The sequence below is a fragment of the Scyliorhinus canicula genome, chromosome 21, assembly GCF_902713615.1.
Source record: "Scyliorhinus canicula chromosome 21, sScyCan1.1, whole genome shotgun sequence".
NCBI classification, from domain to species: domain Eukaryota; kingdom Metazoa; phylum Chordata; class Chondrichthyes; order Carcharhiniformes; family Scyliorhinidae; genus Scyliorhinus; species Scyliorhinus canicula.
Genome location: NC_052166.1, coordinates 15,479,363 through 15,500,033, shown reverse-complemented (window position 1 = coordinate 15,500,033; position 20,671 = coordinate 15,479,363). Strand labels below are relative to the sequence as shown.

Here is a 20,671-nt window from a genome sequence, read left to right as displayed (position 1 = left end):
AATCCTGGGCACAGTCTGGAAACTGGCACTAGATGGTTAACCTGATACAGGGCACAGATTGGACACTGGGACTGAACAGTTAGCCGGACAGGCGCTGGAATGTGGTGACCAGGTGCTTTTAACAGTAACATCATTTGCAGTGTTAATGTAAGCCTACTTGTGACAATAAAAACATTATTATTAGCCTTGGTACTGGGCAGTTAGCTTGGATACTAGTACTGTCAGTTCCTCTGGATACTGGACAGTTCCTCTGGAAAGCTCCTCTGGGCACTGGACAGTTTCTTTAAGACTGGCCAGTTCTTCAGAGCACTGAACAGTTCCTTTAACACTGGACAGTTCCTCTGGAAGGCACCTCTGGGCACTGGACAGTTTCTTTAACACTAGACAGTTCCTCTAACACTGGACAGTTCCTCGGAGCACTGTAAAGTTGCTCTGGACACTGGCAGTGGGCGGTGCCGAGGGCGCTCCCAGTACCGGTTGGTGAGGCGGAGGGAGGGAGCAGTCATGCTGCCGGTGCTGAGGAGCGGGGCCCGGGCTCTGCGGGCTGTGAGCGGGAGGCCTGGCCCGCGGCCGGGGGGAGGTTCTGTGTGGCCCGGAGCCGCGCTCTCCCACGGTAAGTGAGGCCTGGGCCGGGCCGGGTCTCCCGCAACCTCTCCCCCGCCGCCGCTTCAGCCGCTCCATTGACCGGACTCTCTGTCTCCACAGGTGCCGGGGAGGAGGCCGCTGCTCAGGACAACCATTACCGCCCATACCAGAGTCACATCGACAGCAGCCCGCTCCAGAAACTACTGCTGGCCTCAGGATCCGCCCTCATGGCGCTTTACAACCCGTACCGGCACGGTGAGAGCCCGGGGGAGGGAGATGGGAGAGCCTGGGGCGAGAGTCAGCCTCACCCCCACTGAGCGGCACTGGCGTGAGGAGGACACAGTGACCCTGGACAGGGTTCAGGGGGTCACACTGATCCTGGACTTGCCGGGGTCACAGTGACCCTGGACAGGGGTGAGGGGGTCACACTGATCCTGGACTTGCCGGGGTCACACTGACCCTGGACCGCGGTGAATGGGTCACACAGAACTTGGACCGGGGGTGAGGAATCACCCAGGACCGGGTGAGGGAGTCACACTGACCATGGACAGAGGTGAGGGGGTCACACTGAACTTGGACCAGGGTGAGGGGGTCACACTGAACTTGGACCGGGGTGAGGAATCACCCAGGACCGGGTGAGGGAGTCACACTGACCATGGACAGAGGTGAGGGGTCACACTGAACTTGGACCGGGGTGAGGAATCACCCAGGACCGGGTGAGGGTCACACTGACCATGGACAGAGGTGAGGGGGTCACACCGACCCTGGACCGGGGTGAGGGGTCACACTGAACTTGTGAACTTGGACCGGGGTGAGGAATAATCCGGGTGAGGGAGTCACACTGACCATGGACAGGGGTGAGGGGGTCACACTGACGCTGGACCAGGGTGAGGGGGTCACACTGACCCTAGACCGGGGTGAGGGACTCACTCTGAGCCTGGACTAGATGAGGTGAGGGGATCACTCTGCTTGTGGACTAGCCGGGGTGAGAGGTCACACATTTTATTAATTTATGGGATGTAGGTGTTGCTGGTAAGGCCAGCATTTATTGGCCTTCCCTAGTTGCCCTTCAGAAGGTGGTGGTGAGTTGCTTACTTGAACCGTTGCAGTCCTTAAAGTGCGGGTATTCCCACTGTGCTGTTAGGGAGGGAATACCAGGATGTTTCCCCAAATGACACAGAAGGAACAGCGATATATTTCCAAGTCAGGGGAACCTCCAGGTGATGGTGTTCACAGGTATCTGCTGCTCTTCGAGATCAGTGTTTTTCAAACTTTTTTCCCCGGCACCCACTTTTACCAACTAGTGGACCTTCGAGATCCATACTGGCTGACGTTCGCGAGACATGCCGGCTGACGTTTACGACCCACTCTGGTCGACCTTTGCGAAACACCATTATTGCTTACTTTTAATGTGGCAGGTGGGTCTGCTTGGTCCTCACGATCTCTCGCTTCGTCATTCAATGTTACATTTCTGCTAAGGACTTCAGCTGATGACTTCTTGCTGCATGCTTTGAAAAAAATCAAGATGTTTGTCCTCACACTCTCCATGCTTCGTCTTCAAATGCCTTTGAAGATTTGAGGGTTTTAAACTTCATTTGTCAATGCTTCCCTGCATATAACACACATGAGCATTGCATCCTGATTTGCATTGGCAAAATTAAAGCCACACCTCAAGTAATCATCTTCAGACTGCTTTGTTCCCGATTTCAGTTTGTTCTTAATTGTTCGTTCACCAGAGGCCCTGGAGCTCGGAATACAGCTCACACCAGGGAGTCCTACAGTGGACTCTCCTGTGAAGCTCTTTCCTGCAGATTTAGTTGAGAGATCCTGGTCTGTTTGTATTCTGGCCCTCTCTACCTTATTATCAATAAATTACCCATCTTCAGTTCTTCACACAGTCCTGTTGCTTGCTTGCTGGAAGCTACAAAATGGAGGAATCTCACCTCTATGATTTTGTACCCAAAGCGTGACCTTCTCTCTGCCACTGCCTCTGGCAGAAAGGCTCCATCATTCATATTTAAAGGCCGTTTGTGGCCGGCATTCTTTTTTTTACTTTGAAACTTTATTTCTAAGACCTAATTTTTCCAAATTTATGACTTTTTACTGCTAAAATTAAAACAATGTCAGTTGAACATGTGTATCCTTACATTTACACACCAACTTTGTTTTAAATATATTTCCATTTCTTTAGAAAATTAACCAATTGTACAAAAACATACAATCTTGGTTTTACTTTACAAACTACGACTTTAGGGGAGATGAAGTAACTTGTCAAACACACACAATGTCACACTATTTCTTACTGGTTCCACATCCAAGTCACCTTCTGCTCCAGCCTCACCAAAATCACTTACTTCCTGCTTTCCAGAGAGTGTCGACACTAAGTGATGGCTGTAGGTTTCGGTATTCACATATATCAGCCCTTGTTTAATCAGTATTCTGACAAACCTGGCCTGGCTTCCACTGTATCCACCCCAGTAACCGTACTTCCCGACCAGTACTTACTGTTGTGGGAGTGCAAAAGGACGTTGTGCTGGCCGTTGAACAGATGGACCAAGTAGCCGCAGGTTGCATACTGCCAATCGGTGGCTGGGGACGAGCCGAGCAGCGCGCAAAGGATGAGCAATAGAGCAGAGCTCCAAGCTGGGGCCACCACTGTTAGCATTGCGTCCAGTGGATGCCTATCAGCCCATTTCCCCCCTCCCCCCACCACTCTGCGCGCGGTGACCAGCACACGGCCCAGACTTGCGCCGCCTGCCCCCACAAACGGCGCAGTCAATTGGTGACTGCCTGCCGCCAGCATTCTTAAATGCCGGTTGAGAACTTTTTTCCCGCGATCGGGAACGCCACAACCAATCGCTCCGCGACCCTCCCGATACCCACAGTGCTCTCTCAGTACTGAACCTCTGACAGTGCAGCACTCCTTCAGTACTGACTCTCCGACAGTGCAGCACTCCCTCAGTACTGACCCTCTGACAGTGCAGCACTCCCTCAGTACTGACCCTCTGACAGTGCAGCACTCCCTCAGCACTGACCCTCTGACAGTGCAGCACTCCCTCAGTACTGACTCTCTGACAGTCAGTGCTACCTCAGTACTGACCCTCTGACAGTGCAGCACGCCCTCAGTACTGACCCTCTGAGAATGCAGCACTCCCTCAGCACTGACCCTCTGAGAATGCAGCACTCCCTCAGCACTGACCCTCTGACAGTGCAGCACTCCCTCAGTACTGACTCTCTGACAGTCAGTGCTACCTCAGGAGTGCACTGGGGTATCAGCCTGGATTTTGTTGTCGAAGGTTTGGAGTGTGACTATGCCGAAGGGATTTATCATAGATTTATCATAGAATTTACAGTGCAGAAGGAGGCCATTTCGCCCATCGAGTCTGCAACGGCTCTTGGAAAGAGCACCCTACTCAAGGTCAACACCTCCACCCTATCCCCATAACCCAGTAACCCCACCCAACACTAAGGGTAATTTTGGACGCTAAGGGCAATTTATCATGGCCAATCCACCTAACCTGCACATCTTTGGACTGTGGGAGGAAACCGGAGCACCCGGAGGAAACCCACGCTCACACGGGGAGGATGTGCAGACTCTGCACAGACAGTGACCCAAGCCGGAATCGAACCTGGGACCCTGGAGCTGTGAAGCATTTGTGCTATCCACAATGCTACCGTGCTGCCCCTAGTTTCCCTGTGGATTTATTGTGCAGCACAGTCAATGTGTCGGCACGTCATATCCACGCCTGTTATTTAATATGGTCTCTTCTCTTTTTTGTTGCAGATATGGTGGCTGTCCTGGCAGAAACCACAGGGCTGCCTGCAATCCAGAAACTGAGGAACAGGATGCAAAACCATCCAGAGGGAAACCAGATTCTGCAGTAAGTGCAACTGGATATCCAGACTGGGGTAAAGGTGTTAGAGACACTAAAATGCACAGGTGCTTTTATTGATTCTCTGTAACAGTGAGAAGCTGAAACGGAAGCAGGAGGAGTTAAGAATGCAAAACGGGATAGGAACCAGAGGACACAGCGTGAGGTACAGGGGTCAGTGGGCAGGACACAGCGTGAGGTACAGGAGTCAGAGTACAGGACACAGCGTGAGGTACAAGGGTCAGCGGGAAGGACACAGCGTGAGGTACAGGGGTCAGCGGGCAGGACACAGCGTGAGGTACAGGGGTCAGCGGGCAGGACACAGCGTGAGGTACAGGGGTCAGCGGGCAGGACACAGCGTGAGGTACAGGGGTCAGCGGGCAGGACACAGTGTGAGGTACAGGAGTCAGAGGACAGGACACAGCGTGAGGTACAGGGGTCAGTGGGCAGGACACAGCGTGAGGTACAGGAGTCAGAGTACAGGACACAGCGTGAGGTACAAGGGTCAGCGGGAAGGACACAGCGTGAGGTACAGGGGTCAGCGGGCAGGACACAGCGTGAGGTACAGGAGTCAGAGGACAGGACACAGCGTGAGGTACAGGGGTCAGCGGGAAGGACACAGCGTGAGGTACAGGGGTCAGAGTACAGGACACAGCGTGAGGTACAAGGGTCAGTGGGAAGGACACAGCATGAGGTACAGGGGTCAATGGGCAGGACACAGCGTGAGGTACAGGAGTCAGAGTACAGGACACGGCGTGAGGTACAAGGGTCAGCGGGAAGGACACAGCGTGAGGTACAGGGGTCAGCGGGCAGGACACAGCGTGAGGTACAGGGGTCAGCGGGCAGGACACAGCGTGAGGTACAGGAGTCAGAGGACAGGACACAGCGTGAGGTACAGGAGTCAGAGGACAGGACACAGCGTGAGGTACAGGGGTCAGCGGGTAAGACACAGCGTGGGGTACAGGGGTCAGCGGGCAGGACACAGCATGAGGTACATGGGTCAGCGGGCAGGACACAGCGTGAGGTACAGGGGTCAGCGGGCAGGACACAGCGTGAGGTACGGGGTCAGCAGGCTGGACACTGGGTGAAGAGCAGGAGTCAGAGGACAGGACACTGAGTGAGTACAGGGGTCAGAGGGCCGGACAATGATTCAGGTGAAAGATGCCATAGTTTGACATTCGGTGAAGCGAGCATGTTTCTTTGGATTTCAGCAGAGGGAGGAGAATATGTTAGGATTGCAGCTTCCGATCTCCTCGGGAACAGAGGGAGTTACGTATATTCACATTGAAGGCAGCACGGTGGTGCAGTGGTTAGCACTGCTGCCTCTCAGTGCCAAGGTCCCAGGTTCGATCCTGGCTGTTGCTCTGTTTCTCTGGTTCTAAATATGGCGGTCAATATGGCTGCTTTCCTTAACCCTAATTACGTTTGCTTTAGAGTCGCCAGGTATCTTTCGATACTGGATACTGATCAAAGAGACAATACGTCAGTTAGTTCAAAGTCAATACTATTTATTTACACACACAGCAATATCTACTCATGCATGAAATACTCCAGACTAAACTATCTCTAATGCTAAAGCTATAGTCTTCGCAAACATCCATTTTGTATTCTGGAAGTGGCCATCCCAGATGGCTACATGGCTCTGGGTCACTGTCCGTGTGGAGTTTGCACATTCTCCCCGTGTTTGCATGGGTTTCGCCCCCACAACACAAAGATGTGCAGGGTAGGTGGATTGGCCATGCCTAAGTTGCCCCTTAATTTGAAGAAATGATGTTGGGTACTCTAAATTTATAAAAGAAAATGTATATTCACATTGATAAGGTAGTGATTGAGGGGAGAGGAGACTGGGTAACTGGGTCTCAATGTCAGCACAGTGTATTGTCGTCATTCCACGCTGTTCACTCCATTCCCAAGGTCAGGATTTTACTGTGACCCTGGCGTTCTTGCTTGTAGGGAGAGACCTCGGATCAGTACATCCACATTGGATTTGGCCAGCCTGAGAGAGTTACCTGAAGGAACGTTTGGCAAAGAGTACGTCCGCTTCCTTGATGTTAATGTGAGTGTGATGTTTTCCTGACCAGTCCCAAACCTACCTGGGGAAGTGAGAGAATGCTACTGTATCTAGCACCAGTCACCATTACCAACTTTAGCTGGATAAGTGGCTTTGTAAATAAAAAATGAGCGCTTACTGTAATATTCATAGAGGATAGGCATCAAGTCACTGCAGTGTACACATACATCTGTACCACATAGGGCAAGTTTCAGTGAAGGGTGTATTATCTATCTAATAGTTTCTGCTCGGCATGTCAGAGAGAGAATGGGGAAAGTTTAATCTGATTTGGCAGAGGCTTGGGCAGCAGAAACTAGATGCACAGAATACTGCGATAAGCAGACAGCTCTAAAGAAATAAGAGGGATCAGAGCGGGCAAATGGGAGGGAGTGAAGAAATGTAAATTGCTGGAGCATTCTCAATAAGCTGGAAGAGCTGCAGGCACAAGTCACCACATTGGACTTCGATATGGTGGTAATAACAGAGAACTGGCTCAAAGCTAGGGGGAGACTGTGGCCTCGTGCTAATCATAGAATCATAGAATTTACAGTATAGAGCAGAGAACATACAGTGCAGAAAGAGGCCATTCACCCATCGAGTCTGCACCAACCTATTTAAGCCCTCACTTCCACCCTATCCCCGTAACCCAATAACCCCTCCCTAACCTTTTTGGTCACTAAGGACAATTTATCATGGCCAATCCACCTAACCTGCACGTCTTTGGACTGTGCAGGTTAGGTGGCCTAGACTAGAAGGAGGCTGTTTGGCCCATCGAATCTGCACCCCACTTAAGCCCACACCTGTACCCAATCCCCGCAACCCAGCAACGCCACTCAACACTTTTGGACTCTAAGGGCAATTTATCATGGCCAATCCACCTAACCTGCAGGTCTTTGGACTGTGGGAGGAAACTTGAGCACCCAGAGGAAACCCAGTGACTCAAGCTGGGAATCGAACCTGGAACCCTGGAGCTGTGAAGCGACAGTGCTAACCACTATGCTACCGTGCAGCCCATAATGTCACTGTACCAATAATCCAAAGGCTCTGGCTAATTCTTTGGGAACCCTAGTTCAAATCCCACCACGGCAGCTGGTGAAAATTCAGTCAGTAAATCTGGAATATAAAGTTCTACCATCCATTATCGTAATAAAGTGAGGTCCTTTAGAGAAGGAAAGCTGACATCTTTACGTGTTCTGAAATGGCCCAGGGCTCAGGAATGATCCTGTCAGCAATACCCACATCCCATGAAACAAACTGTAAAATATTGGGCAGATGAAAGAGGATGGCATTTCTGAGAAGAATAACTACAGAAAAATGTGGTTGAAGAGGATCAGGTAGCAATGTGGAGTGGTGGACTCTGGGTTGATGAATTTAGATGGGCTGTATTGCCTGGCTCATCTACAATTCTCAGATCAGGTGCAACACGGTAGCACATTGGCTAACAATGTTGCTTCACAGCTCCAATGTCCGAGGTTCAATTCTCGGCTGGGTCACTGTCTGCGCGGAGTCTGCACGTTCTCCCCGTGTCTGCCTGGGTTTCCTCCGGGTGCTCCGGTTTCCTCCCACTAGTCCCGAAAGACGTGCTGTATGGTAATTTGGGCATTCTGAATTGTCTCTGTGTACCCGAACAGGTGCTGGAATGTGGCGACTAGGGGCTGACAATAAAGATTGTTATTATATTGCAACTCCAAGACGGGTTTACTGTATGTGACCAGCGCACTGGGTCCGTGGCGGAGGCGTGCTCGCTGGGTCCGTGGCGGTGGCGTGCTCGCTGGGTCCGTGGCGGTGGCGTGCCCGCTGGGTCCGTGGCGGTGACGTGCTCGCTGGGTCCGTGGCGGTGGCGTGCTTGCTGGGTCCGTGGCGGTGGCGTGCCCGCTGGGTCCGTGGCGGAGGCGTGCCCGCTGGGTCCGTGGCGGAGGCGTGCTCGCTGGGTCCGTGGCGGAGGCGTGCCCACTGGGTCCGTGGCGGAGGCGTGCTCGCTGGGTCCGTGGCGGAGGCGTGCCCGCTGGGTCCGTGGCGGAGGCGTGCTCGCTGGGTCCGTGGCGGAGGCGTGCCCACTGGGTCCGTGGCGGAGGCGTGCTCGCTGGGTGTGTGGCGGAGGCGTGCCCGCTGGGTCCGTGGCGGAGGCGTGCTCGCTGGGTCCGTGGCGGAGGCGTGCCCACTGGGTCCGTGGCGGAGGCGTGCTCGCTGGGTGTGTGGCGGAGGCGTGCTCGCTGGGTCCGTGGCGGAGGCGTTCCCGCTGGGTCCGTGGCGGAGGCGTGCTTGCTGGGTCCGTGGCGGAGGCGTGCTCGCTGGGTCCGTGGCGGAGGCGTGCTCGCTGGGTCCGTGGCGGAGGAGTGCCCGCTGGGTCCGTGGCGGTGTCGTGCCCGCTGGGTCCGTGGCGGAGGCGTGCCCGCTGGGTCCGTGGCGGAGGCGTGCCCGCTGGGTCCGTGGCGGTGGCGTGCCCGCTGGGTCCGTGGGGGAGGCGTGCCCGCTGGGTCCGTGGCGGAGGAGTGCCCGCTGGGTCCGTGGCGGTGGCGTGCTTGCTGGGTCCGTGGCGGAGGCGTGCTCGCTGGGTCCGTGGCGGTGACGTGCCCGCTGGGTCCGTGGCGGTGTCGTGCCCGCTGGGTCCGTGGCGGAGGCGTGCTCGCTGGGTCCGTGGCGGTGACGTGCTCGCTGGGTCCGTGGCGGAGGCGTGCTCGCTGGGTCCGTGGCGGAGGCGTGCCCGCTGGGTCCGTGGCGGAGGCGTGCCCGCTGGGTCCGTGGCGGAGGCGTGCCCGCTGGGTCCGTGGCGGAGGCGTGCTCGCTGGGTCCGTGGCGGAGGCGTGCTCGCTGGGTCCGTGGCGGAGGCGTGCCCGCTGGGTCCGTGGCGGTGACGTGCTCGCTGGGTCCGTGGCGGAGGCGTGCTCGCTGGGTCCGTGGCGGAGGCGTGCCCGCTGGGTCCGTGGCGGAGGCGTGCTCGCTGGGTCCGTGGCAGAGGCGTGCCCGCTGGGTCCGTGGCGGTGGCGTGCTCGCTGGGTCCGTGGCGGAGGCGTGCTCGCTGGGTCCGTGGCGGTGGCGTGCCCGCTGGGTCCGTGGCGGAGGCGTGCTTGCTGGGTCCGTGGCGGAGGCGTGCTCGCTGGGTCCGTGGCGGAGGAGTGCCCGCTGGGTCCGTGGCGGTGGTGTGCCCGCTGGGTCTATCGCGGATCGTCAGCACACATCAGTTCCTTTTTGTTTTCCAGCGAGTCACTCCGGACAGTCGGATGCCTGTGAAGTTTGTTGATGACGAGGAACTTGCCTATGTGATCCAGCGGTACCGCGAAGTACATGACTTCATGCACACATTGCTGGGCATGCCCACTAACATACTCGGTAAGTCTGATCATCTGAGACATAGAATATAGAAAAATACAGAACAGGCCCTTCGGCCCACAAAGTTGTGCCGAACCTTTGTCCTAGATTAAGAACAAATTAATCTATACCCCATCATTCTACCGTAATCCATGTACCTAACCAATAGCCACTTGAAGGTCCCTAATGTTTCTGACTCAAGAAGACAACCTTCTATTGATCAGGATTAGAACATATGACCTTCTTGTAAGATAATTTCTCAGGTTAACTAACTTTGAGTACCTGCATTGATAGTTAACTGCAATAAACTCTTCCTTAGCCTTTAACAGAGAGTCTTTCAAACTCCATCCATATCCTAATTAGCAATTATAAATGATAGGCCACAAAATTGTGCCAGTTTTCTATCTCGTGGATTGAAATGGCAGCGAAAACTAATGGATTAAAAATCCCCTTTCTCTGCTGGTTGTAAGGGGTTATAGGAACAATGAAAGGCAATAGATTGGAGGAAGTCATTGAACAAAGCCTGAGTAGCGCATGTGTGAAACGATGTTAAAAGTATAATTTCAAGAAAACGGGGCAAATATATGCAGAAAATCAGACTAAACAAATGATTAACAACAGATTGAAAAGTCTAGAGACTTCCTGCAGCGATTAAGCGACTGGCATAAATTCCAGAAAACATAGAAATGCATTAAAAGAGGAAAAAGGCGAGCCAGGAACAGCAGAAGCGAAACATCAGAGATACGGCACAAGGAAGTGCTGAGAGTTTTGGACAAGGGTGGTATCATGACCGGTCCAGGCTTGGAGGGCCGAAGGGCCTGTTCCTGTGCTGTATTGTTCTTTGTTATAACATTCCTCCCGCACCCACAACCAGACGAGCAGTCAAAGTAAAGGCAGATGGAACCAGATTCAAAGCTCAAGAGACAGTGAATGTTCGCTTAGTCCAAACAGGAGGCTGACGAACACCATAATCAGCAACCTCCATGTCTGAGATCAAAGTTCTTGACGGGCTCATCAGTTGTAAACAAATCAATGTCCAGGCAGAGATGGGATTAATGCTGGTGAAGGCGAACGAGAGAGTTGTGAGGTCCTGACACTGATTGGCCATACTAAATTGCCCATAGTGTCAAAAAGGTTAGGTGGGGTTACTGGGTTATGGGGATAGGGTGGAGGTGTGGACTTAGGTGGGTTGGTCTTTCCAATGTGGACTCGATGGGCCCAATGGCCTCCTTCCGCACTGTATATTCTATGATACTATGAGCAAATTACTAGAGACTGAGGCGGCAGTGGCATATTGGCGATCGGACAATGTGATCCTGAAGCAGGAGACAAAACAGACAGGGGCAAGCAACAAAACCAAGCAGCTACAGGGAAGCTGAAACAGGTCACTGCAGTGACTGCATTGGAGCAAAGTTCAGACACTCCTCTTCATCGAAACTCCAAAAACCTTCCAGGTTTAGAAAAAGAAAGTAATTGACAGAAAATAAAATCATAAATGGTGCACAAGGATAGTGATTGGTGTAAAATAGGAGCCAGTTCAATGACAGTAATGATAGGAGATGTGAAGAAACAGGATAAGAGAGACTGGAGGAACAGAGCTACACAACCCAGACAAAGTCAGCATTGTATCTAATTGACATCAGTGAGCTTGACTGCAAAGCTCAGAGCAAAGTGGTAAATATTACTGATGATAGCAGCCTGAGGTCAGTTCGTTAAGCTGACTAGATCATGATGCTGAACCACGCCAGCAGCACTGGTTTAATACCGGTGCCGGCTGTGGGAGTTCGTGGAGACCCGGCCTCCTCGCTTTGTCCTATGTTTCCAGAGTGGTGATTCCCTCAAGATATCAAAAAACAATTGTCTTCTCGAATGGAGAGAGATTCCCATGGTCTTTTGTGGACTCTGGCTAATTGTCAAACTGGGATTTCAGGCATCACAGAATGAATTGGATAAAATATGTGAGTGGGCAGACCAGGGATAATAAACTACTGACCAAGGCTGATGTGTAGAAGGAGAAATGAACAACACACACACACACAATCTGGACAGTGAAATAATTCAGGATGAATTCGGGGCAAAGTTTAGAGGAGATGTGTGAGGCAAGTTTTTTACACAAAAGATAAGTGTCAGGAACTGGCTGCCAGAGGCGATGGTGGAAACAGGTACAATAGCGATGTTCAAGGGGCGTCTTGACAAATATAGGGCAGCACGGTGGCCCTGTTGCCTCACGGCGCCGAAGTCCCAGGTTCGATCCCGGCTCTGGGTCACTGTCCGTGTGGAGTTTGCACATTCTCCCCATGGTTGCGTGGGTTTCGCCACCACAACCCAAATATGTGCAGGGTAGGTGGATTGAATACGCTAAATTGCCCCTTAATTGGAAAAAAATGAATTGGGTGCACTAAATTTATATTTTAAAAAATTTAAAATTAAAAAATAAAAAGACAAATACATGAATACGTTGGGGTAGCACGGTAGCACAGTGGTTAGCACTGTTGTTTCACAACACCAGGGTCCCAGGTTCGATTCCGGTTTGGGTCACTGTCTGTGTGGAGACTGCCCGTTCTCCCCGTGTCTGCGTGGGTTTCTTCCGGGTGCTCCGGTTTCCCCCCACAAGTCCCGAAAGATGTGCTTGTTAGGTGATTTGGACATTCTGAATTCTCCCTCAGTGTACCCGAACAGGCGCCGGAGTGTGGCGACTAGGGGATTTTCACAGTAACTTCATTGCAGTGTTAATGTAAGCCTACATGTGACAATAAAGGTTATTATTATTATTAGTGGGATACAGACCATTGAAGTGTAAAAGGTTTTAGTTTAGACGGGCAGCATGGTCGCCGCAGGCTTGGAAGGCTGAAGGCCGTGTTCCTGTGCTGTACATTTCTTTGTTCTTTGCAGGAACTAAGAAGTCCAAGATGACAACGTTTTAACAAGTTCAACTAAACAGAACACCAACCAACAAAACTAACCATATGTGGAACTAGTATCAGAAAACGAAAATCTTTAACTATACAGTTTCAGTGGCCACTGACCACTGGGTCCAGTTCTGGACAGTCCCCACCCTGAGCACTGGGTCCAGTTCTGGACAGTCCCTACCCAGAGCACTGGGTCCAGTTCTGGACATTGCCTACCCAAAGCACTGGGTCCAGTTCTGGACAGTCCCCACCCAGAGCACTGGGTCCAGTTCTGGACATTGCCTACCCAAAGCACTGGGTCCAGTTCTGGACAGTCCCCACCCAGAGCACTGGGTCCCGTTCTGGACAGTCCCCACCCAGAGCACTGGGTACAGTTCTGGACAGTCCCTACCCAGAGCACTGGGTCCAGTTCTGGACAGTCCCTACCCAGAGCACTGGGTCCAGGTCTGGACAGTCCCTGATCTGAGCACAGGATCCAATTCTGGACTTTATCCACCCTGAGCAGCTCTCTGGAGGCAGAGAAAACAATGAAGACAGTGTGCTGGCCTAAGAGTAGTTTATTGGGGTTGGGGGTGGTGGAGGAGTAAGAGCAAAGGTTTAGTGGGAGAAGAATGAAAGGTGAGGAGTGTACTGAGTTGGAAAAGAGGTGGGCTGGTGTATGGAATACCCAGTGTTAAGCTTCACGGCTGGGAGCAGGCAGCAGTATACCCGTATACAGACTCAGAAACATCCTGTAAGTTGTTGAATTTCTGAATGTTGCTAATCAGACAAAGATGGTCAGTGTTCGGAGTGTGATATTGGGGAAAGCTGCAGAAACAATGATTCATTTTGGAAACATGGATGTGTTTTGATAGAGAAACGAAATTGTGAAAGGAATTGGAGATACAATATCTTATATTGTAAGAACAGGACAAGTTCAAACTAGTGGAGATGAATTTAGGACCTGACATCAGGAAATTCCTCGATGCATCCAGAGAAATTGACACAAGGAATTTCTCACGGTGTTGGAGCCAACATCCCCGGAGTTATAGAAAGACACAGTTGGCACTCTCGGAGGGGTGAGATAGATGATTTAATACAAGTCAGTGAGGCTCCTTTTATACATTGCTGGCTGGTACAACAAATGTGGGCATTTTGCAGGATGGCTGGGTGCAGCACAGAAAGCTGTTCCAATTTCATCATGTCGCTAGCAATCTCTCTTTGAACGATCACTCCTTTGGGAGATTAATATCAATATGCCTTCAATGAAGGAATGTCCCTCAAGTGTTTGCTGGCTGGTTTAATCTGGAATTTACAAAGTATTTGGGCTACCTGGAGCTGTTGTATACTGTCCCCGACACTCCATTCCCTCTCCCCGACACTGTCCATTCACTGTCCCCGACACTGTCCATTCACTGTCTCCGACACTGTCCATTCACTGTCCCCGACACTGTCCATTCCCTCTCCCCGACACTGTCCATTCACTGTCCCCGACACTGTCCATTCCCTCTCCCCGACACTGTCCATTCACTGTCCCTGACACTGTCCATTCCCTCTCCCCATTCCATCTCCCCGACACTGTCCATTCACTGTCCCCGACACTGTCCATTCCCTCTCCCCGACACTGTCCATTCCCTCTCCCCGACACTGTCCATTCCCTCTCCCCGACACTGTCCATTCACTGTCCCCGACACTGTCCATTCACTGTCCCCGACACTGTCCATTCCCTCTCCCCGACACTGTCCATTCCCTCTCCCCGACACTGTCCATTCCCTCTCCCCGACACTGTCCATTCCCTCTCCCCGACACTGTCCATTCCCTCTCCCCGACACTGTCCATTCACTGTCCCCGACACTGTCCATTCCCTCTCCCCGACACTGTCCATTCCCTCTCCCCGACACTGTCCATTCCCTCTCCCCGACACTGTCCATTCACTGTCCCCGACACTGTCCATTCCCTGTCCCCGACACTGTCCATTCACTGTCCCCGACACTGTCCATTCACTGTCCCCGACACTGTCCATTCACTGTCCCCGACACTGTCCATTCACTGTCCCCGACACTGTCCATTCACTGTCCCCGACACTGTCCATTCCCTCTCCCCGACACTGTCCATTCCCTCTCCCCGACACTGTCCATTCACTGTCCCCGACACTGTCCATTCACTGCCCCGACACTGTCCATTCCCTCTCCCCGACACTGTCCATTCCCTCTCCCCGACACTGTCCATTCCCTCTCCCCGACACTGTCCATTCCCTCTCCCCGACACTGTCCATTCCCTCTCCCCGACACTGTCCATTCCCTCTCCCCGACACTGTCCATTCACTGTCCCCGACACTGTCCATTCCCTCTCCCCGACACTGTTCATTCCCTCTACCCGACACTGTCCATTCACTGTCCCCGACACTGTCCATTCACTGTCCCCGACACTGTCCATTCACTGTCCCCGACACTGTCCATTCCCTCTCCCCGACACTGTCCATTCACTGTCCCCGACACTGTCCATTCACTGTCCCCGACACTGTCCATTCACTGTCCCCGACACTGTCCATTCACTCTCCCCGACACTGTCCATTCACTCTCCCCGACACTGTCCATTCACTGTCCCCGACACTGTCCATTCACTGTCCCCGACACTGTCCATTCCCTGTCCCCGACACTGTCCATTCACTGTCCCCGACACTGTCCATTCACTGTCCCCGACACTGTCCATTCACTGTCCCCGACACTGTCCATTCACTGTCCCCGACACTGTCCATTCCCTCTCCCCGACACTGTCCATTCCCTCTCCCCGACACTGTCCATTCACTGTCCCCGACACTGTCCATTCACTGCCCCGACACTGTCCATTCCCTCTCCCCGACACTGTCCATTCCCTCTCCCCGACACTGTCCATTCCCTCTCCCCGACACTGTCCATTCCCTCTCCCCGACACTGTCCATTCCCTCTCCCCGACACTGTCCATTCCCTCTCCCCGACACTGTCCATTCACTGTCCCCGACACTGTCCATTCCCTCTACCCGACACTGTCCATTCCCTCTCCCCGACACTGTTCATTCCCTCTACCCGACACTGTCCATTCACTGTCCCCGACACTGTCCATTCACTGTCCCCGACACTGTCCATTCACTGTCCCCGACACTGTCCATTCCCTCTCCCCGACACTGTCCATTCACTGTCCCCGACACTGTCCATTCACTGTCCCCGACACTGTCCATTCACTGTCCCCGACACTGTCCATTCACTCTCCCCGACACTGTCCATTCACTCTCCCCGACACTGTCCATTCACTGTCCCCGACACTGTCCATTCACTGTCCCCGACACTGTCCATTCACTGTCCCCGACACTGTCCATTCCCTCTCCCCGACACTGTCCATTCCCTCTCCCCGACACTGTCCATTCCCTCTCCCCGAGACTGTCCATTCCCTCTCCCCGACACTGTCCATTCATTGTCCCCTACACTGTCCATTCACTGTCCCCGACACTGTCCATTCCCTGTCCCCGACACTGTCCATTCCCTGTCCCCGACACTGTCCATTCCCTGTCCCCGACACTGTCCATTCCCTGTCCCCGACACTGTCCATTCCCTCTCCCCGACACTGTCCATTCCCTCTCCCCGACACTGTCCATTCCCTCTCCCCGACACTGTCCATTCCCTCTCCCCGACACTGTCCATTCCCTGTCCCCGACACTGTCCATTCCCTGTCCCCGACACTGTCCATTCCCTGTCCCCGACACTGTCCATTCCCTCTCCCCGACACTGTCCATTCCCTCTCCCCGACACTGTCCATTCCCTCTCCCCGACACTGTCCATTCCCTCTCCCCGACACTGTCCATTCCCTCTCCCCGACACTGTCCATTCCCTCTCCCCGACACTGTCCATTCCCTCTCCCCGACTGTCCATTCCCTCTCCCCGACACTGTCCATTCCCTCTCCCCGACACTGTCCATTCACTGTCCCCGACACTGTCCATTCACTGTCCCCGACACTGTCCATTCACTGTCCCCGACACTGTCCATTCACTGTCCCCGACACTGTCCATTCACTGTCCCCGACACTGTCCATTCACTGTCCCCGACACTGTCCATTCACTGTCCCCGACACTGTCCATTCCCTCTCCCCGACACTGTCCATTCCCTCTCCCCGACACTGTCCATTCACTGTCCCCGACACTGTCCATTCACTGTCCCCGACACTGTCCATTCCCTCTCCCCGACACTGTCCATTCCCTGTCCCCGACACTGTCCATTCACTGTCCCCGACACTGTCCATTCACTGTCCCCGACACTGTCCATTCACTCTCCCCGACACTGTCCATTCACTCTCCCCGACACTGTCCATTCACTGTCCCCGACACTGTCCATTCACTGTCCCCGACACTGTCCATTCACTGTCCCCGACACTGTCCATTCCCTCTCCCCGACACTGTCCATTCCCTCTCCCCGACACTGTCCATTCCCTCTCCCCGACACTGTCCATTCCCTGTCCCCGACACTGTCCATTCCCTGTCCCCGACACTGTCCATTCACTGTCCCCGACACTGTCCATTCCCTCCACCCGACACTGTTCATTCACTGTCCCCGACACTGTCCATTCCCTCCACCCGACACTGTTCATTCACTGTCCCCGACACTGTCCATTCATTGTCCCCTACACTGTCCATTCACTGTCCCCGACACTGTCCATTCCCTGTCCCCGACACTGTCCATTCCCTGTCCCCGACACTGTCCATTCCCTGTCCCCGACACTGTCCATTCACTGTCCCCGACACTGTCCATTCCCTCCACCCGACACTGTTCATTCACTGTCCCCGACACTGTCCATTCCCTCCACCCGACACTGTCCATTCCCTCTCCCCGACACTGTCCATTCACTGTCCCCGACACTGTCCATTCCCTCCACCCGACACTGTCCATTCACTGTCCCCGACACTGTCCGTTCAGTCCTTTCGTTGCCCCCGACATTGTCCGGTCCCTGTCCCCGATACTCTCTGTTCACTGTCTGTGACACTGTCCTTTTGTTGTATTTAACAGGTGAGGTTGCAGTGAAATGGTTTGAGGCAGTGCAGACTGGTCTGCCCATGTGCATTCTGGGAGCTGTGTTTGGCCCACTGCACCTTTCTGCCAGGTGAGTATTCTTTGGTTTTTGAGAATCTGTTTAAATTTGCGAGTGTGAGTTAGACCTCCTCCTGAAGGGAGGCTTGGCGTTTTCCAGATACTGTTCCAGTCACTAACGATCCTTGCTGAGGCATCCCACTGCATTCCTCTTTATCTTGAGAAGTATTGCTCTTTGCCTGTATAGTTACACAGAGCATCTCTACTATTAATAATTCTCAGTCCTGGAGCAGAGGGAGACTCGCAGCTCACTCGCTCTGGTCCTGGCCTTGCAGCCATACTTGTCGAATGGATAATGATCCAGTTGTTACTGGATGTCGAGACCAGAAGCAGGAGCCCTTGAACTGAACAAACAAAGAAAATTACAGCACAGGAACAGGCCCTTCGGCCCTCCCAGCCTGCGCCGATCCAGATCCTTTATCTAAACCTGTCGCCTATTTTCCAAGGATCTACTTCCCTCTGTTCTCCACCGTTCATATATCTGTCTAGATGCTTCTTAAATGATGCTATCGTGCCCGCCTCTACCACCTCCGCTGGTAAAGCGTTCCAGGCACCCACCACCCTCTGCGTAAAAAACTTCCCGCGCATATCTCCCTTAAACTTTCCCCTTCTCACCTTGAAATCGTGGCCCCTTGTAACTGACTTACACTCTTGGAAAAAGCTTGTTGTCCATACCTCTCATAATTTTGTAGACCTCAATCAGGTCCCCCCTCAACCTCCGTCTTTCCAACGAAAACAATCCTAATCTACTCAACCTTTCTTCATAGCTAGCACCCTCCATACCAGGCAACATCCTGGTGAACCTCCTCTGCACCCTCTCTAAAGCATCCACATCCTTCTGGTAATGTGGCGACCAGAACTGCACGCAGTATTCCAAATGTGGCCGAACCAAAGTCCTATACAACTGTAACATGACCTGCCGACTCTTGTACTCAATACCCTGTCCGATGAAGGCAAGCATGCTGTATACTTTCTTGAGCACTCTACCGACCTGCATTGCCACCTTCAGGGTGCAATGGACCTGAACTCCCAGATCTCTCTGTACATCAATTTTCCCCAAGACCCTTCCATTGACCAGATAGTCCGCTCTTGAATTAGATCTTCCAAAATGTATCACCTTGCTTTGCCTGGATTGAACTCCATCTGCCATTTCTCTGCCCAAATCTCCAATCTATCTATATTTTGCTGTATTCTCTGACAGTCCTCCTCGCTATCTACAACTCCACCAATCTTAGTATCATCTGCAAACTTGCTAATCAGACCACTGGTCTGACTGGTCTTCTAAAAAGTATGAAATTCATTCTCAAATGCGTGGCACTCTTAACCTCGGCAGCACGGTAGCATAGTGGTTAGCACTGTGGCTTCACAGCGCAAGGGTCTCAGAATGGAATTGGTTTGTATTGGCCACATTGAACACCACCAGTTAGGTTTTAGAACATAGAACAGTACAGCACAGAACAGGCCCTTCGGCCCTCGATGTTGTGCCGAGCAATGATCACCCTACTTTAAACCCACGTAACCCGTATACCCGTAACCCAACAATCCCCCCCATTAACCTTACACTACGGGCAATTTAGCATGGCCAATCCACCTAACCCGCACATCTTTGGACTGTGGGAGGAAACCGGAGCACCCGGAGGAAACCCACGCACACACGGGGAGGACGTGCAGACTCCACACAGACAGTGACCCAGCCGGGAATCGAACCTGGGACCCTGGAGCTGTGAAGCATTGATGCTAACCACCATGCTACCGTGAGGCCATGGTCATGTGTTCAAAAATAGTGCGAGAATCTTCACCGACAGGACTGGGAGAGCAAGGGTCAAGTACAGAGTTAGAGGCGAGGACACACTCGATTGCTGATAACTTACTCATTCTCGTTTCCCTAACAGGAATATCCAGGTTTTGGTAACAGACTTAATCCCGTGGGCTGTGCGATGTGGCAGGTCTGCTCATTGTGTGATGAACTTCTACTATGAAAATCGATGGGAACAGAACCTGGAGTCACTGAGGGAAGAGATTGGGATTCTACCTTGTCCCCCTGTTCAAACGTAACAGCCAGGTGCAGATAACAAAGACAGAGGATGAACTTAATTTTGCTATTAAACGTGAATCCCTTCCAGCAGTCACTGAGGGAGGGGGTGTTGGGGCAGAGGACCGAGACAGACACAAGCAGACCCAGTCCTTCCTGTTGAGGAAGGAACTAACCAAGTAATTCACTCCCTTCAGGCTGCCCCTGTGGATTGAGTGCTTACTGTATCTGTTGGACATCTGCAGGACTGCTTCGAGAATAAATATAACACTGACATTCACACCTTCTCCTTCAGAGGCTGCTGGGGGACAGATTATATCAGTTTGTCTCAAGACTGGTTACTGCTGAATAAACTGACACCTGATTGTCTGCTGTTCCCAGTGTTGGTTCTTGACTGCCATCTACAGGTTGTAATTGAAAATACAGAAAAATGGGTCATTTGAAACATGGAAAGGTCTGGCAATATCTGGTCTGAGAGGATACAGGGAAAGATCCCACAAAAGGTTAATAGCAGCTGCAAAGAGCAGGATTATAAAATTCAGATTCGTTTCAACAAGCAGGCTTATCAAACACACAGGATCCTTGTGGTAAGCTAAAACAATGGCTCTCGCCTTCATTGAATGTAACTATCTCAGGAAGCATCTAGAAAGGCATGAAAGGGGCTGGTTTAGCTCACAAGGCTAAATCGCTGGCTTATAAAGCAGGCCAGCAGCACGGTTCGATTCCCGTACCAGCCTCCCCGGACAGGTGCCGGAATGTGGCGACTAGGGACTTTTCACAGTAACTTCATTGAAGCTTACTCGTGACAATAAGCGATTTT

The 20,671-nt window shown here is 52.6% G+C and overlaps 1 protein-coding gene across 2 annotated transcripts; it reads left to right on the top strand.

Moving 5' to 3' along the window:
- The first annotated feature begins 404 nt into the window (after positions 1-404).
- coq4 (coenzyme Q4 homolog (S. cerevisiae)) lies at positions 405-20,225 on the top strand. Of its 2 annotated transcripts, XM_038782254.1 has the most exons (7): positions 409-613; positions 706-840; positions 4,370-4,466; positions 6,411-6,513; positions 9,708-9,837; positions 17,739-17,832; positions 19,712-20,225. In XM_038782254.1, the coding sequence occupies exons 1-7, from the start codon at positions 505-507 to the stop codon at positions 19,872-19,874; spliced, it is 831 nt and encodes a 276-aa protein (XP_038638182.1). In that variant the 5' UTR covers positions 409-504; the 3' UTR covers positions 19,875-20,225. The 2 variants fall into 2 exon arrangements, with proteins under 2 accessions (XP_038638183.1, XP_038638182.1); XM_038782255.1 differs by lacking the exon at positions 706-840 and having other exon boundaries at positions 405-613.
- Positions 20,226-20,671: the final 446 nt, after the last annotated feature.